The sequence below is a fragment of the Caenorhabditis elegans genome, chromosome I (assembly GCF_000002985.6).
Source record: "Caenorhabditis elegans chromosome I".
Lineage (NCBI taxonomy): Eukaryota > Metazoa > Nematoda > Chromadorea > Rhabditida > Rhabditidae > Caenorhabditis > Caenorhabditis elegans.
The window spans coordinates 12,046,905-12,065,273 of NC_003279.8; the positions used below are offsets into that span (position 1 = coordinate 12,046,905).

At 35.8% G+C, this 18,369-nt stretch overlaps 2 protein-coding genes and 1 non-coding gene across 6 annotated transcripts; 1 reads left to right on the top strand and 2 right to left on the bottom strand.

Moving 5' to 3' along the window:
• Positions 1 to 437: 437 nt before the first annotated feature.
• On the bottom strand, positions 438 to 12,894 carry ksr-2 (Kinase suppressor of Ras B; the record flags this gene model as incomplete). 3 transcript variants are annotated; one of them, NM_001026347.6, is made up of 7 exons in its annotated part: positions 438 to 1,272; positions 3,141 to 3,601; positions 5,269 to 5,573; positions 6,789 to 6,994; positions 7,849 to 8,139; positions 12,732 to 12,803; positions 12,853 to 12,894. In NM_001026347.6, 7 exons carry the CDS (start codon positions 12,876 to 12,878, stop codon positions 981 to 983), a joined length of 1,653 nt encoding a protein of 550 aa, NP_001021518.1. The 3 variants fall into 3 exon arrangements, with proteins under 3 accessions (NP_001021518.1, NP_001021519.1, NP_001129779.1); NM_001026348.4 differs by having other exon boundaries at positions 808 to 1,272; positions 6,897 to 6,994; positions 12,732 to 12,791; NM_001136307.4 differs by lacking the exons at positions 12,732 to 12,803; positions 12,853 to 12,894 and having other exon boundaries at positions 981 to 1,272; positions 7,849 to 7,961.
• Positions 12,895 to 13,366: 472 nt separating this feature from the next.
• On the bottom strand, positions 13,367 to 17,993 carry hrpr-1 (RRM domain-containing protein; the record flags this gene model as incomplete). 2 transcript variants are annotated; one of them, NM_060648.6, is made up of 8 exons in its annotated part: positions 13,367 to 14,048; positions 14,595 to 14,825; positions 14,872 to 15,314; positions 15,862 to 15,992; positions 16,207 to 16,342; positions 16,544 to 16,720; positions 17,327 to 17,773; positions 17,828 to 17,993. In NM_060648.6, the coding sequence occupies 8 exons, from the start codon at positions 17,981 to 17,983 to the stop codon at positions 13,934 to 13,936; spliced, it is 1,836 nt and encodes a 611-aa protein (NP_493049.2). The 2 variants fall into 2 exon arrangements, with proteins under 2 accessions (NP_493049.2, NP_001129778.1); NM_001136306.3 differs by lacking the exons at positions 14,872 to 15,314; positions 15,862 to 15,992; positions 16,207 to 16,342; ... (1 more) ...; positions 17,327 to 17,773; positions 17,828 to 17,993 and having other exon boundaries at positions 13,934 to 14,048; positions 14,595 to 14,806.
• F58D5.10 lies at positions 14,106 to 14,199 on the top strand. The gene has a single exon (NR_050635.1). It is a non-coding gene; the product is annotated as an Unclassified non-coding RNA F58D5.10 (non-coding RNA).
• Positions 17,994 to 18,369: the final 376 nt, after the last annotated feature.

Below are 18,369 nucleotides of genomic sequence, written 5' to 3' on the forward strand. Positions count from 1 at the left end.
AAAGGCGCACACCTGCCCAAAATGCTTTTTTCACGATTTTTCTCCAAAGTTGTAAATTTTAGAGAAAAAATCGTGTTGAAAACTCAATTTTTATGCAAAAGTCGGTAATTAGGCCATTTGGACTCGGCTACGGCCGGGGTAGATTTACGGAGCGGCGCGTGTCGCGTCGCGGCTAGTTTTTCATTGTAAAACTGAATAAAATGGTTTGTTTAACGGTTTTTAACGAAAATTTACAAAATTAGGTTTAATTTAACCTAATTTTGCAAATTTCAAAGGGAAATATTAAATTTTTCAAGTTTTTGAGAGAAAAATCGTAAAAATGCCCAATTTCAGCCAAAATTCGCGCGAAAATCCTGAAATTCAATCAATTTTCAGCGAATAAAATTACATGAAATATGTAAAAAACTCCTGGATAATCCCCAAAAAATTCCAACTAAAAAGTCGATATTTTCATTTGAAAATTGAAAATTTGTCGAAAAACTATATATAACTATATATCAGGGGAGGAAGGCGGGAACAAAAAAATTTCAAGGCAGCACAGAAATGGTAGAAAAAAAGAAAATATAATTTAATATAAATAAATCATTGGATAAAATTGGAATTAATATAGTAGGAATCCGGTTGTGGTATATAAAACTCGTTTTTTGCTTCTTTTCAGGGGGGAAAAAGGATGGCACAGGAAGGGAAACGGCGGGAAATTAAACTTAAATTAAAAAATTTTTTTGGCGGGATTAATTTGGGAAATTTGGAGGAAAATAGGAAAACGCGGATAAAAATGATGGAAAAATGGGATTTTTTTTCTTTTTCTGATAAAACTATGATATGATTATGAAACAAGATCAATGGCAGGGGCAGGGATGAATATAGGATAAATATTTGTATATATATATAGGTATTTAAATGGATAAAATGTCTAATTTCTTCTTCTTTTCTCTTCTCTCTCTCTCTCTCTGTACATAAAAAATCGATAATTCTACACACTAAAACAGTGGATTCTCGTGTGCCGTGCTGCGTCTCTTCTGCTTATTCGACTCTTTTCTCGGCATTTGAACTGTAATTCGCTTCACAATTTGTTGGAAACTCGGCCGCTTCTCCGGTTGGCTCGACCAGCATTCCAGCAGCAGTTCGTGCAATTTTCCGTCGATTTTTTGCAGCTGGGCGTCGAGCCGTTGAAGTGCCGCTTTTTGGCCGCACATTTTCGCGTAGAGCTTCTGATCCCAAGAGTCACAGCCCGTTGGCATACGGCGGAGCAGGAGTTCGAAGAAAATTGTACTGAAAATTGGGAAAATTTTCAAATTATTGATTTTTAAAACTTTAAATATAAAAAATGATAGTTTTTTGACTAGTTTTGAAAAAAAATTAATTTTTATTAAATTTTTCCCAATATGTCGATTTACGCAGCATTTTTCAGTGTTAATTTCAAAGTTTAAATATTAAAAAAAAAATTTTTTTCGCTTTTTCAAAAATTGTCGATTTTTAACTCAAAATATTCAAAAATTGAGATTTTTTTCACTAGTTTTGTGAAAAAATCTTCATTTTTAATGATTTTTTCCAAATTTTTCTCAATGTGTCGATTTACGCAGCTCTCTCGTGTACTCCTCGTGGAGAAGAGGTAAAGATTCTCCAATTTTTAGCTAAAACTCTCAGTTTTGGACCATTTTCACTGGTTTTTTTGTATTGAACACACAAAATCGTTCATTTTTTGGTGAAAAATACAAAAATAGTCTCAATTTTAGAGTTTTTGACCAGTATCCATAATTTATGAATTTACTGGTCAAAAACTCCAAATTTGAGTGTTTTTTTTCGCATTTTCATCAAAATACATAGAAATAAGCAAAAAATGGACGATTTTGATGTTAATCACAGAAGAAAACTAGCGAAATTGGTGCAAAACCGAGAATTTCACCTAAAAACTGTAGAATCTTCGGCTCTTCTCCACGAGGAGTACACGAGAGAGCTGCGTAAATCGACAGAGAGGCTCCAGCTCTTCCATTTTTTAATTTTCGCTAAAAAGAAGAGCACCGATTAGCAAAATTTCACAAATTTTTACGAAAAAAAAACGGTAGCCCGGGTCTCGCCACGATCGAAAATTCCCAGCTACCGTACCCCCGAGAATTTCGCAGTTTTCCCGATATTTTGAAAAATACGCCAAATATCAGGAAAATTACGAAATTCTCGTAGGTACGGTAGCTGGGAAGTTTCGTTCATGGCGAGACCCTGAATACCGTCTTTTTTAGTAAAAATTTTGAAAAAAAAATGGAATTCTGTCTTTTTCTTGACATTGACTTATTTTTGTCCATAAATTACGAACAACACGCCAAATATCAAGAAAATTACGAAATTCTCGGGGGTACTGTAGCTGGGGAAGTTTCGATCGTGGCGAGACCCCGAGCTACCGTAGTTTTTCGTAAAAATTTGTGAAATTTTGCAAATCGGTCTCCCAAACTCCATTAAATTTGAAAATGGAAGAGCTGTCGATTTACGCAGCTCGCTCGTGTACTCCTCGTGGAGAAGAGCTCTAAAAACGAATTCTTGTGGCGAGACCCAAGGCTACCGGATTTTCTGGCCAAAAATCGCATTTTTTTTCGCAATTCGAAAGCGGTTTTCACTTAAAAATCCGATAAAATACGAAATTTCCTGGTTTTCTTGGTGTGTTTTTCGTAATTTATGAATAAAAATGAGTAAATGTCAAGAAAATGGCAGAATTCAATTTTTTCGAAATTTTTACGACAAAATACCGGGGTCTTGCCACGATCGAAAATTCCCAGCTACCGTACCCCCGAGAATTTCGCAGTTTTCCCGATATTTTGAAAAATACGCCAAATATCCGGAAAACTGCGAAAGTCCCGTGGGAACGGTAGCTGGAAAGTTTCGGTCGTGGCGAGACCCTGAATACCGTACTTTTTAGTAAAAACGTCGACAAAAATTGAATTCTGTCTTTTTCTTGACATTTACTCATTTTTATTCATAAATTACGAAAAACGCCCCAAAAAACCAAGAAATTTCGAAGTTCTCGGAGGGACTGTAGCTGGGGAAGTTTCGATCGTGGCGAGACCTCTGGCCAAAAATCGCAATTTTTCGCATTTCGGAAGCGGTTTTCAATCAAAAAAAATTAAAAATTCGATAAAATCCCCCCGTACCCAAACGAATAAACATCAGATTCTTGTGAAAACGGTAGTTCATGTTGAAACAACACATCACCCCTCCAATCAATCATCAAATTTCCAGCAATTTCCGGCGAAAGATAGTCAATCCAGTGATTTGGGATTAAAAGTGTACAATTTCTGCGGGGATTCTCCAGCCGCTCAAGCTTCATCAACGCAAAATCCGTAACAACGACTCGATTCGGATTGTCCAAAAGAATATTTTTCGTTCGTAAATCTCGATGAAGTATCTTCTTTTTATGCAGATAAGACATTGCCTGACAAATTTGCAACGAAATTTGAAATGTCCACGATTGATCGAAATCTTCGGATAATTGTTCATGAATTCGGTGATAAAGAGTGTTGTGTTGATAGAAATTCGTGACAATTGCGTACGTATTCGTCACTGGATCTGATACGTATCCGTAGAATAGGGCTATATGATCGTGCCGCGAGTTCTGGAAAAAAATCGAATTTTTTTTTGTGGGGTAATTGTGTTTTTAATGCCAAATATATAACAATTTTGCACAGAAAAAAAGTTGAATTTTTCATTTTTTAAATTAAAAATTTTTTTTTCGCAATTTTTGTTGAAAAAATTTTTCGCATTAATTTAGCACAGAAAAACCGTTTAAAAATCGTAATTTTACGAAAAACTTGGATTTTTGGACACGAATTTTTAACAAAAATCCAATTTTTTTAGTAGTGTAAACAAAAATTTGAAATTTTCAGACAAAGGGTCATAGAACATATGCCAAAAATGGTTCATTCTCAAAAAATTTTTTAAAATCAATTTTCGGTAATTGTTATAACTTTTGCATTAACATCTACTCATTTTCGTTAATTCTATAGTTTTTTTTTGGGATTTTTTGAGTATTTTTTTCACAAATTTTTTATAATGTATACTTTATTATGACAAGAGTTCTGGAAAATTTGTTTTTTGGGGAAATCGTGTAAAAATAGCGAAAAATTCAATATTTTAGGCCAAAAATAAGAATCTTACACAGAAAAAATCGAAAAATTTTTGAATTTTTTAAAAATAAATTTTTTGGTGAAAAAAAATCGCATTTATATAGCAAAAAAAAACAGTAATTTTATAAAAAACTTTGGGATTTTTTGGAAAATTTGAATACGAAAAATTCAGTTTTTTGCTTAAAATTACGTTTTTCAAACGGTTTTTTAGTTTTTTAAAGTGAATTTTCGGTAATTTTGATAATTTTTGCATCAAAATTTACTCATTTTCGTTAATTTTACAGTTTTTTTTTGGATTTTTTTGGTAGTTCTGGAAAAAATTAAATTTTTTTGTGGGGAAATTGTGTTTTAATGCTAAATATATAACAATTTTGCACAGAAAAAAATTGTTGAATTTTTAATTTTTTAAATGAAAAAAATTTGTTCGCAATTTTAAATGAAAAAAAAAATTTCGCATTAATTTAGCACAGAAAAACCGTTTAAATATCGTTTTTGCCTTAAAATTGAATTATTTTTGTTATTTCTACAGTTTTTCAGGATTTTTTGTTTTTTTTTCGCAATTTGTATAATAAACTGTTTTTTCAGAGATTTTGGGCAAATTGTGGTAGAAAAATTCTAATTTAAAAAAAAATTCAAACAAAAAACAGATAAAATTTAAAGAATATAGATTTTTTTGCTGCCAAAATACCGTAAAAATCAGATTTTCCCATTTTTTTAAAAAATTATTTTTAAAAAAGTTTTAAAAATTTAGAATTTTCTCAAGTTTAAATTTTGAGAAAACAATTTTTAGAAATTCTGATTTTCATACGGTATATTCCCAATTTTTTCCAATTTCTTTTTTTTTGCAAATTTCCAAACACTGACACAATACAGTCAAAAAATTTTAAAAAGGTAATTTTTATAATTTTTGCATTAAAATTTAATCATTTTCGTCAATTCTACAGTTTTTCGGGATTTTTTTGATTAAATTTATTTAAAGAACATATTTTTTTAAAGCTAAAATATCGTAAAAAACCGGAAATTAGCAATTTTTTTCAAAAATGATACATAAAATTAAAAAATTCTGATTTTTTGCAATATTAAAAAAACCTTTAAAAAAACCGTCCAAACAATTTTTTTCGCAATTTTTTTTTTGCAAAATTCCAAAATCCCAAACCTTATAAGCCGACACAATTTCCGTGGCAAAAACGTCGGCGCGGCGGTCTTCTTGACTCAAATAATTCATATTCACAAATCGTACAGCCGCATTACCATGATAACCACCAAAATATACACTTCCGAACCGTCCGTCTCCAATTTTAGTCATAACATCAACGTCGGTAAGCTTAATTGTAACATCTTCCCATGTCATAAGTACAGTTTCTTCATCCATTTCTTCATTTATTTCTGAATTAAATGTTGTCACGTCGTCCAGTGTTGATGTTGTCATTGAGATCAATTTTCTTGTTTTATGTACATTTTCTGCAAAAAACAATGCATTTTTCCATAAAAATACTACTTTTTCCGGCTTTTTCGGACCAAAAATTAACAAAAAATTAAAAAATTTGAAAAACTAAATAAAATCAATTTTTTGTCACAAAAATTTTCTTTAAAAAAATTCTTCTAAAAAAATTCTTCTAAAAAGAAGAAAAATAGCCAAAAATTGAAGCTAATTTTCAAAAAAAAAAAACGGGTTTTTTTCTTTCAAAACTTTGTTTTTCGATTTTTCTTAAAAAACAAAAAAAATTCCGTTAGGTTTTTTTTAATAGCTTCAATGCCTATTTTTCTTCTTTCTAGAAAAAATTTAAAAAATAATTATTTAAAATTTTTTAATTCTCATTTTCCAGAAGCAGCAACATTTTCGGGATTTTCAATTTTTTCGGAAAAGTTTCAACTATTTTAATAATTTCTGATTGTTTATCAATTGTTTTAAAATAATTGTCATATTTTTATTATTAAAATCTACAAATTCTTTGATAATTAATTTTAAAAGATTTTTTGAAATTTTCGATTCTATCTGAAAAAAATCAATTTCAGATTTTTTTTTCTGACAGAAAATCTGGAAAACCTGATTTTTTGGAAAAAAAATTAGTCGAAAATTCACATTTGTCAAATAAAACAATTTTTAAACTTAAAAAAAACTTTTTCTGTTTTTTTGGAAAATTTGTAAATTGTTTTTTCTAGTTTTTCAAACGATTTTTTGGAAGTAAAATTCAAAAAATATCTGTTTTTTACGGATTCATTTTTTTTTTAAATTGAAAATTCCGATTTTATCTGACAAATATCAAAAATCGTTGTTTTTTACTTTTTTTTAAATATATTTTTTAGAAAATTTTTTTTCGTTATAAGAAAAATCGAAATATTCGACTTTTTGAATTTTTCGACTCAATTTGAAAAATATCGAAAAAAAACTAAAAACGTTTTTTTTTCGATTCGGATTGAAAAATTCCATTTTCAATTTTTTTTGTAAATTTTCGATTTAATCTGAAAATATCGAAAACTCGAAGAAAAATATTAAATTGAATTTTTTCAGCGAAAATTGGAAAAGTCGAAAAACTTCGATGTTTTTTTTGATTTTCCGTTGAAAAATTCGATAATTTTGCAAATTTCATCAGTTTTATCAGAAAAAAAAACCGATTTTGCAAATATTTTCTCTATTTTTTAAAAATTTAGTTTTATTCCATTTTTCCAGCATACTTTCAACACCAGCTGGAGACATTGTTGTAGACGTTGAGCACGTGGGCGACGTGGTTAAAGATTTGCTGATGCTCGCCGTCGTCGGCTTTTCCCATTGTTTTTTATTACTTTGAATAACTGCATTTTCGAGTATTCCACCCATATATTGTGTCGTTATTTTACAGTCATTTTTCACACGATCCAGGCATCCTTTGTGAACACGGATTCTGCAACAAAAAAATTGTTTTGAAGGATTTTTTTTGACATTTTTTTCAAAAAAAAAAAGCAAGAAATTCGCCTTAAAACCTCGAGAAATTAATGAAATTTTGTAAAATTTCACCTAAGATAGGACGAAAAATATTGAAATTGATGTTTTTGAGAAAGTTTAAAAAGTTAACATTTTCCTGGAAAACTGCACAATATTTACCATTTTTTGGCTAAGAAATGCTAGAATTTCAGGGTTTTTTTGCAATTTTCTAGTGAAACTTCACTAAATTTTAATTTTTTAGTTTTTTCCAGGGAAATGTTTCATTTTTCGAAAAACATTTTTTTTGCTATGTTAGGTGAAATTTAATTCAGATTTTCTGTCAGAAAAAAAAATCTGAAATTATGTGCATTTCGAGAAAATTTCTGGGCTTTTTCCGAAATTTTTTCAGCTTTTTGCTGATTTGCAGATAATTTTTCCCAAAAAAATTAAGGATTTCTATTCTTTTTTGGCAGAAAAATCTGAAATCTTCCAATTCTCTAATTTCAGCTTTTTGCAAACTTTCAGGATTTTCGTTCGGAAAAAAGCTCGATTGTTCGGTAGAAAAATCTGAAATTCTCTACATTTTTCAATTTTAGAGTGAAATTTTACAAAAATCGAGAGAAAATGCTAGGTTTTTCATTTTTTTTGCAATTTCGACGGAGATTTCACTAGAATTACGCCGATTTTCAGGTAATTTTTTGACTGAAAAAATCCGAAAATTCAATTTTTTTTTGTTGCTGAAATTCTGTATTTTTACAGGAAAATTTCCAGTTTTTAGCCAATTTTCCGGTATTTTTTGGCCCAAAAAATCAGTAATTTCCTCAGCAAACTCACCCACAAACATTACACGCGTAGACATCGTCCAAATGCTGTTTCCGTACAAAATCGAATATAAATATGTGCTCACAAACGTCACATTGCCGAAATTTTGACTTGCTCGGCACCATTTTATGATAAATCGATATTCTCGGTGGCGCAGAAGCCGGTGGCGGTGGTTCTGATGACGTAGACGGAAGTACAGATGATGATGACGTGGCAGTAGGCGGTGGTGCATTGATAGGGTTAGATGACGTCACTGATGATGACGTCGTCGTTTTGGATGTTGTTCGTGATGATTGAGAAATACTAAAGTGAGAATTGGATTTAGATGACGTCATCTTTTTGTTCGGTGGGGATTGTGATTGGGAAAAGGGAAATTTCATCGATTTTTCGATCTTTTTTGGATGATTTCTATCAAATCAGACCAAAAATTGGAGAGAAAAAGATAAAAAGAGAAAAACGGGGGACGTCTTCCTCTCACTGTTTTTGTCATTATCACAGGGAGAGAGATTGTTTATAGAGAGAGAGAGAGAGAGAGTGTAGTAGAGAAATAGAGATAAGAAACTTGGACAGAAACCCCTCTATTACACGTGGTGTCAGGCTGTCCCATTACGGTTTGATCTACAAAAAATGCGGAAATTTTTCACGCCGAAATGAGACACTCTGACACCACGTGCTATTAGGGGGGGGGGGGGGGTGATTTTTGAATTTTTCTCATAAAAATTGGAAAAACTAGGAAATTTCCTCCGAAAATGAGTCAATAAAAAAAATATTATAGGGATGGGCGGCAAATTGTCGGTTTGCCGGAAATTTTCGGAAAATTGACGGAATGCCGATTTGCCGGAAATCTTCAATTCCGACAATATGCCGGTTTGCTGGAAATTTTCATTTTCGGAAAATTACCGGTTTGCCGGAAATGTTCCTTTTCGGAAAATTGACGGCTTGCCGATTTGCCGGAAATTTTGAATTCCGGCAATTTGTCGAATTGCCGGAAATTTCCAATTCCGGCACCTTGCCGGTTTGCCGGAAATTCTCGATTCCGGCGATTTGCCGATTTTCCGGAAATTTTTCATTTTTGGAAAATTGAGGCTTGCCGATTTCCCGGAATTTTTCAATTCCAGCAATTTGCCGAAAAGTTTAAATTCGAGCAATTTATCGTTTTGCCGGAAATTTCAATTTCGGTAATTTGCCGATTTGCCGAAAATGTTCAATTCCGGCATTTTACCGGTTAGCCGAAGAATTTAAATTCGGTCAATTTGCCGATTTGCCGGAAAAATCGTTTGCCGCCCAACCTTGATCTATCAACCTGGCGCGAAACTACAGTACTCTTTAAAGGCGTAGACACACTTTCAGCGCTTAGCGGAAATTTGTCGTGGCGAGACCCGATACCGTAGTTTTCGCGCCTGGGTAAATAATAGACTAAAAATCTCAGATTTTTTTTTCGTCATTTTTAAAATTTCAGAAAGTAAATTCCAAACCCTACTTTATGGAAATTTCCGGAACTTTTTACTCGAAAATCCCAAAAATTTTCAAGGAATCCCATTTTTTAATGGTAAAATGGAACTGAAAATCTCAGATTTCCAGTCATTTTCAGCCTGAATACACAAGAGGATGAAGCTTCTAGAAAGTGGCGAAAAACTAACCCAAACACGGAATTCGGCCGACAAAAGACGCAGTTGACCATCTCGATCCACATATTTGCCAAATTAATTTCAATCGAAATTACAGTGTTTTTCTTGTTCCTGTTCCTGTTTCTATTTCTAGAATAGAAACAAAAAAACAGTTTTTCAAATACCACCCGTTGATCTACCAAATAACAAGACGACAACTGGTTCAGGTGGAGAGACAGAGAGAGACTAGGTAGGCAGGAGAGACGCAGACGATAGATCAAAATCGGATTTCGGATTTGTGTGTGTGTCTCGGAATTTATTCAGGCCTAATTTTATGAGAAAAAATAAAGCGGGGCGCTTAAAAGTGCAGATTTGTCAAATTTTCGAGGAATTGAGCTCAAGTGGACAATTTGCCGAAATTAGGCAAATCGGCAAACCGGCAAGTTGCCGTAATTGAGAATTTCCGGCAAATCGAAAAACCGGCAAATTGCCGGAGTTGACAATTTCCGGCTAATTGGCAAACCGACGAACTGCCGTAACTGCAAATTTCCGGCAAATCGGCAATTCGCCGTAACTGAAAATTTCGGGCAAATCGGCAAACCGGAAAATTGCAGTAACTGAAAATTTCCGGCAAATCGGCAAATTGCCGTAATTGAAAATTTCCGGCAAACCGGCAAGATGCCGTAATTGAGAAATTCCGGCAAATCGGCAAACTGGAAAACTGCCGTAATTGTAAATTTCCGGCAAATCGGCAATTTGCCGTAATTAAAAATTTCCGGCAAATCGGCAATTTGCTTTCAGAAACCACCACAAAATCTTTACTGAAACTCATCCAATTGTCCCCATAATGCTAAATATGTACGTGCCCCCTGCTGTGAAATCTACCAGATTCGGAATACTAATGACGCTATTTTTGTGTGTTCCTCCCCAGCGGGACATCTATGACTGAAAATAATCGAAAAACTTCAAGTACTACAACACTTGATTCCCGGCGGTTTTCCGTATCCAAGAGCAACAAAACTGAGCTCCGAGAGGGTGAGCAGAGCAGGTGAAGAAGCCGAGCACAAATATTTATAAGAGAAACAAAATAAAAAATTCGACGAGTTGGTGGTGCCAGAGTGTCTCATTTCGGCTTGATCTACGTTGATCTACAAAAAATGCGGGAATTTAGAAGCAGACTTCTCAACTAATTTAGCATGGTTAAGAACGTGCTGACGTCACACTTTTTTGGGCAAAAAATTCCCGCATTTGTAGATCAAACCGTAATGGGACAACCTGGCACTTTCACACTGTGAAACCTCTGCCACGGCCATGTGTCGATTCACGCAGTTCTCTCGTGTACTCCTCGAGAAGTACACGAGCTGCGTAAATCGACATTGAAAGATTTCGGTGAGAAATCTGTTGGATTTTATTCATTTTCCATACAGTTTTATGCGAATTCCACAAATTTTTGGAAAGCTACTGTAGTTTTGGAATTAATGAAAAAAATCTCCAGCAAATCCATTTTCGCGTTGAAAATTGTCTATTTCAAACGAGATGCCGAAGATTCATGTCCCGTAAGGATTACGGTAGGTTTGCCAAAATCCGTACATGGTGTCAGGCTATCCCAATACAGCTTGATCTACAAAAATGCGGGAATTTTTTCGCAGAACAAATGTGACGTCAGCACACTCTTAACCATGCAAAAACAGTTGAGAGGTCTGCGTCTCACCTCCCGCATTTTTCGAAGATCAAAGCGAAATCGGGTGAATCCGTCAAACGGAGCGGCTCTGGACCGTCTCAATTTGCTGAGTGTGGCCGAATTTTCTCTTCGTCACGGCCACCAGAGGACTTTCAGGACAACTTCTAAGAGCTCTAAGCCAAGTTAAAACCTACTTTTCATATCTTCCCCGCCTTCGATTCACAATCGCGTACCACAATCGTCTCCAAAGGGTACTAATGAGCAAATAGCATGAGCAGCACATTTAAGCACATGCAATTTGATGTTCTTGAATGAAGCGAACCTATGCTTGTTGTGCTGTGTAGCTGACTGAGCCTTAGAGCACAAAAATGTGTGCGTGTGTCTGCTGCTCTCGTCGTTTTCAGCAAAAAAGGCGTGCTCAGCTAGCTAGGCTCAAAATGGGTGGGCTCCGGGAGCCTTCAACCATTTGATGAAATGAGCGAGGAAAAATTGAGACCCCGAGTGTAGATGTGAACGGCGAAGGAGGCAAAATTTAATCGAACACTCTATTTTTTCCTTTTTCTTTTTCGTCTTCCAAGGCGAACGGAGCCATTGAATATTCCAAAATGGCTCTAGGAGCTCATGTGAGCCAGCACAAAGTCGTAAATTAACCTCGAGAAGCTTGAAAATGGACATTTTCCAGAAAACTAGCGGGAAAGCAGAACTGTGATTGCATTTTCCAGAAAAGACAAATCTCGTGAGATTCTTTATTCTTGAAAATTAGAAAATTAAACCGATCTCACAGATTTCTATGCTTCCCTCATAAATTGAAATGGAAGAGTTTTGGCCGAACTAGGCCATGTTGGCTCGGTAGATTTACGGCGCGTTGCGGCTCGATTCTAGTTGTAAAACTAAATGTATTTGTCAGTGAGGAGTACACGACACTTTCCCACGCGTTGTCCGGCAGACAGGATTGTCAATGGAGCGCGAAAAATTCAATGAGGAAGGCCAGAACCCCGGCTGGCTGAAAACTACGGAACAACGAAATTCTCCAAAATATGAGAAAAAGCCAACTCGACGGCCGGAAAACCTCTGTGTAGATTTACGCAGCTTTTGTGTACTCCTCGAGGAAAACTCGCTCGAAAATCCATAAATCTTTTTGCCTGTTGTGCATATTATTTTCACGACTGAAAATCGTAATAAATTAAAATTAAATCGGCCGCTGAGCAGCAGTAAAAAACGTAAAACTCGTTGGGAAAAAAATGCGGAAAAGCCGGGGAAAAATTGGAGAGAAGAACTGATGAAGTGGAACGACGACAGCTATACGAGGAAAAGGCGATAATTGCTTTTTTTGGGGGGTTTTTCGGATGAAATTTGCGATTTTTAGAGCAAAAACCAAGTTTTGCAAGCTTTTCAGGTTAAAAATTGAGTTTTCTTCATTTTCGCAATTGTTTTATTCAAAAATCGCGGAATTTTCGAATTTTTTTTCGCGAAAAAAGCACATTTTCCACGGGAAATGTGCCAAAAAACGCGGCGAAAACGCGAAAATTGACAATTTTTTTGGGGAAAAGGCCATTTTCACATCGAAAACTCTCGAATTTTCAGCCAAAAAAAAAACTCTGCCTAACCTTCCACTCGTTGAAGATCTCCGCCACGATGAGAACGATGACGTCGTCAGCACGCTGTATCTGAAAAATCCGCTGAAAATCGGTGTTAAATTGCCTGAAAATGTGTGCCTGCTCGGCCTACCGCTTTTTCTTCTTTTCATCGCTCATCTGACGAAGGTTCTCCCTGCAAAAAAAGATATATTTAAAAATTAAATTTGAAAATCGTGAAATTTAGGTGTTGCGGGGGCGTGGCGACGTTTGCAAACTTGCGGCGCGGTTTTTTTTTGATTTTTCAGCGATTATTTTAGAAAAAATTCACTTTTTTCTGCATTTTTTTGTAAAAAAATTGAAGATTTTGAGTGAAAAAGGCATTTATTTTTTGGTTGAGGCTCGAAAATTTTACATTAATTTTTTTTTTCTGACAAAAACTGGATAAAAGTATTAATTTTTTGTAAAAATCCAAAAATATTTTATATTTTCCAAATCCTGAAAATCCCAAAAAAAACCACGCCGCAGGCTTGCAAACGACGCTCCGCCCTTTTTTCCCTGCCGCATTGCAAAATTCTCCGAGCTTTTTGTAGAAAACTGCGAAAAAAAAGATCTGAAACAGAGAAATCAAATTTGGGCAAACTTCCGAAAGAAAGAGTAAAAATTTTGAACGAAATTTTTTTTTATTTTATTTTAAAATTGTGTGTGCGTCCAATTTTCACAGCAAAAGGTGAAAATTTCGAGACACAGAAAAAAAAAACGGAATAAAACGGTTTCAAATGGAGAGAGAGGGAGAGGGTGAAGGGAATAGAGAAACAGAGAGAGAGAGAGATACGTTAAAAACCATTTTTTGCAAAGCTCAATATCAAAATCTCTATTACAATTAATGAGAAAATACAACTTTTCAGAATGGTTTTTGTCACTTTTTGAGGTCGTGAGAGATTAACGGGTTGGGTTGAGGAGAGAGAGGGAGTGGAAAAATTTTTTAAAAAATTCGAAAAAGAAATGAGGGTAATATGTATATAAATTATAGAATTTCGATTTTTCGCACCACTTTCTAAAGTCGAACGATTTTTGAGATCAAAACCATTCGAAAAACGAAACAAAAAAATTTAGAAAAATAATGCAAAATGCAAAATTTTTGGTTGAAAAAGTTTAAAATTTTTTAAAAAATGGGGGGAGTGAAAAATAATTTAAAAAACAAAGAAAAAGTGAGTTTCTGCCGGGGGTGCAATTTAGAAAGTGCTCATGTTGACGTCAGCCGAGAAATCAGGCTTTCCGTTGTCTCGTTTCGATGCTGGTCCCCCTCGTCCGTCTCCCGGGCGCTTTCCTCGACCGCGTCTGTTTGCCCTGTAACCTCAGACATTTATTAGGATTATTCTTGCACAATTTTATAAAGATATATGGAGAATTCTGCGCCAGTGGGGGGGGGGGGGGGGGGGGGGGAAATTGATTTGAAAAACACAAAAAATTAATTTTGAACTACCCTTGTTCAATAGAGCGCGCTTGTATTTTTTATTTATTTTAATGCATTTTTAGTTTATTTTTCTCATTTTCTACTGATTTTTTATATTTTCAGTGTATTTTTATTGGAAATTTGAAGAAACGTTTGCAAGATTAATGCAAATTTTTCACAATAAGGCAACTTTATGGTTACGTACCCATACAGATGCTCTCTAGTGAAAAATTTGCATTTTTCTTGAAATTTTCTTCAAATTTCCAGTGAAAATTTACAGAAAAATCATTGGAAAATGTGAGAAACGAATTTTTTAAAAATTACAAAAAATGCAAGCGCGCTCTATCGAACAAGGGCAGTTCAAAATTAATTTTTTTGTAATTTTTTAGACAAATTCCGTCCACTGGCGCAGCAGCACTCCACCACACTTCAAAACTTACATTCCACCGCGTCCAGGTGGTCCACCACGGAATCCTCCTCCACCGCCCATTCCTCCTCTCGGCGATCCACGCATTCCTCCTCTAAATCCACCGCCTCCGTAGGCTCCAAAATCTCCATAGGCTCCCGGGCCACCGTATCCACCACCGTAACCTCCTCCATATGCACCATATCCCATGTCACCACCGTAGCCACCTCCCCAAGGCATTGGCATGTCGTAGCCATTGTTGAAGCTGAAAATGTGTTGATTTTTCATAGTTTTTCACTGAATTAACTCACTGATTTGGATAATAACCTCCTGGTCCAGCATTTCCACCCCACTGACCACCTCCACGTTGTCCACCACGTTGTCCATGATTTCCAGCACCACCACCAGCTCCACCGAATCCACGCCCACGCATCACTGGCTTCTTCTTCTTCTCCTGTGGTGGCTTGGCGAGTGAAGCTTCAACAACAGTTCCCTCGAGCTCTTTTCCATTCCATTCTTCCATTGCTTTCAGGCAATCGTCACGCTCGTTGAAGTGGATGAACGCGTAGTCCTTCACCTTCTTAACTCTATCCAGACTTGCGTATTCCTTGAAGAGCTCGTTCAGCTTCTCCTCGGTCACTGCTTCCTTGATGTTTCGGATGTACAGCACCTTCACCTTCGACATGGTATCCTCGTCTGGCTCTTCTTGATGCTCAGCCCAATCCACGTAGACATCAGCGTTGAATGGACGTATCTGGAAAGAATATTTTTATTTTTGCTATTTTCAGAGAAAAATCGTGTAGATTTACGCAGCTCGTGTAGTTCTCGAGGAGAAAATTGTCTGTTTTGGAACGTTTTTTTTTACCTTTTAAATATAAAAATGTATAGTTTTATAAGTTACAATGCCTCAAAAATCAAGAAGTACATAGATTTTCACTTAAAATACTGTATTCTAGACGAAAATCGATTTCTCTTGACTCGTATGCTCTTTTTGGCTATAATGCTTCTTTTGTGCCATTTTCGCTGCCTTTTTACCTTTAAAATGGCTAATTTTATAGCATTTTAGGTGAAAAATTGATTTTTCTCGATTTTCACATAAAGCACTTTGAATTAGCCGCTTAAAGGGGGAAAATGTCCCAGAAATCAAGTATTTTCACTTTTTAAGTCGCTAATTCCAATTGTTTTACGTGAATATCGAGAAAAATCAATTTTTCACTTAAAATGCTATAAAATTAGCCATTTTAAAGGTAAAAAGCCAGCGAAAATGCAGCGTAAATCCTCCAAATCATCCAAAAATTCACCTTATGCTGTGCAATCTTTCTCTTGATATCAGAAGCCGTCTTGTGATCGATGAAATCAACGAAACAGAATCCACGATTCTTTATTTTCTCATTGTCCGGCACCGAGTAGACGATAACGTCAACTACGCCCTCTGAAATGTTAAATTATTGCTGAAAGTGGCTAGATTGAAAATAATAATAATAATAGTAATATTGATTAATAAAAAAGACCACACGATCACAATAGAAAAAATAAATAGGATACAGAAAGAAGAAAAAAAATCGATTTTTTCTTCGCTTTTTTCACTTTTTTTGAATCTTTATTGCTTGAAAATCGAGAAAATGTTTCGAAAATGGGTTCTGTACCTGCATGAGTCTTGAGCTCTTCAAGAATTTCGTCTTTAGATTTCGTCTTCGGAATATTGCCAATAAAAAGGCGAGTGTTAGCGATCGAAACGTTCACTTTGAGTGGTTTTCCAGTCGAAATTTCGTGGCCGTCATACTAAAGTAAAGAAAATGGATGAAATGCGTTGTGATGTTGGTTTTTAAATGGTTTTTTGGCTCGGAAGGCGGGAATTCTCTCCAATTGTGTCCAAAATGCAATAATGAATAAACACAACGCATTGGGAAGCAATTTTTCAATGGCTAGAGGCATCACCCTACCCTACTGCTCTGAAATTGCATGGGGAAAGCCTAAACTTACAGTCTTGGCGGCAGCCGCAGCGTCTTCCTTATTACAATACGTGACAAAAGCATATCCACGGGAAGCACCGGACATTGGATCCATCATAAGACGGAGATCCCAGATTTTTCCGGATTTCTCGAAGAGGGGAACCAGGGTGTCTTCGAAGACGTCCGTTGGAATGTGTCCGACGTAGATCTGAAAATGGTTGAATAGGTGAGGGTCTCATAAAAAGAGAATTCGCAAAACTGGGATCTGGCAGCGGTAGTTTTCTTTTAAAGCCATTTTTCTCGGATGCGCGTTTTTTTTCGAAATTTTAATCCGAAAAAAGGCACGAAGCCTCATGGGCACGGTCTAGAGAAAGCGAAACGTCGGTTGCAAGTTGCAAGTCTGCGGCGCGGTTTTTCGGTCTTTTTGCTTTTTTTCAGTTTAGCGATAGTAATTTTCCGCTAACTTTTTCAACTTGTAGGTTAAAGCTGAGCTATTTTTGATGAAAAATGGCCAAGTTTTCACAGTTTTTACCGTTAGAGCGTCTGAAGGAACTCTGAAATCTATAGAAACTTGGCATTGTTTTCTGGGCGAAAACGTGGTCATTTTCCTTTAAAAATAGCTGAAAAAGGAAATAATCAAGCAAAATCGATAAACTTTGAACAGAAACGGCAAAAATTGACGGAAAAGCTCTATCGCACACATAAAGAAAGGCAAAACAACGCGCCGCAGAGCATCGTTGTAACGTATTTCTTCGGGAAAATTGGCGTTAAAGCCGCTTCCAGATCTCATTTTCGTGGTGCCTCTCGCTTCTACCTCGTGTCCCTGTCCAGCTGGCCCTGTAGCAGGTCCTTCCCAATCTGGTGGAGGTCCTCCGAACTTTCTCTGTCCAATTGTGACTTCAATGGTGTATCCGGTGGTTTCCAGTAGGTTCTTCAACGCGGCCAACTCTGGTCCATTGATAAGCTTTCCGGATGTTACGGCAGCTGCTCCCTGTTGACGGCACCGATCTTTGAATGAGCGGATCAGTGAGGTGACGTAAAGCGATTTGGTGGCAACTCCGAAGAGTTCAGAGTTCTTGATTTCGGTAAAGATGAATTTTGCCTGATCGAGGTTCACCGAGTTGATGATGTCGACTGCACGATCATCGAGATCCTCTGGGCCGAGAAGTCCGGACTCGTAGATTTCGCACACGACGTCGGCGAGGGCTGGCTTCATTTTAAGCCCGATAAGCTTCTTGTAGTTCTCGGTCTCGGCGTATTTCTGGAAATTCAACGATTATTACTGATTAAGTGCGCCTTTCTAGATAGAACATACGCTTGGCTCCTCGGTCTTTCCATTTTCAGCCGGCTTATCTCCGTTGGTAACAACTTCTGCAACTACTTCTGCGACAGGAGCAGCCTCTTCGGTCTTGGCTTCAGTCGTTGTTTCTGGAGCCTCCTCCTTTACTTCCTGTTTGATTTCCTCACTCATGGCGGGAGATCTGCAAAAATCGATAATCTAAATACGATAAATTGCTCTGAAAATAGCAAAAAACTGTGAAAAATTTGATGTTCCAGCAGATTTTAAAGATTCAAATCAATTTAATTTTCAAGCCTATTTTCACAAATTTACTGGAATTTTGATTGAGAATATGAGTGAAATAAACTCTGAAATTAAGAAAAAGTCTAGATAAAGCAGAAACTGATAGAAAAATTAAGAAAAACCAGTAAAAAATCAGGAAATTGTTCAAATATTACATTGCACATGAAATACATCGAATTTCGGAGTTTTACTCAATTTTTTGAAGGATTTTATGTGAAAATTCCGGATTTTCAAGGTAATTTAACATTCTAAGAGGTTTAAAATCGTGAAAAACG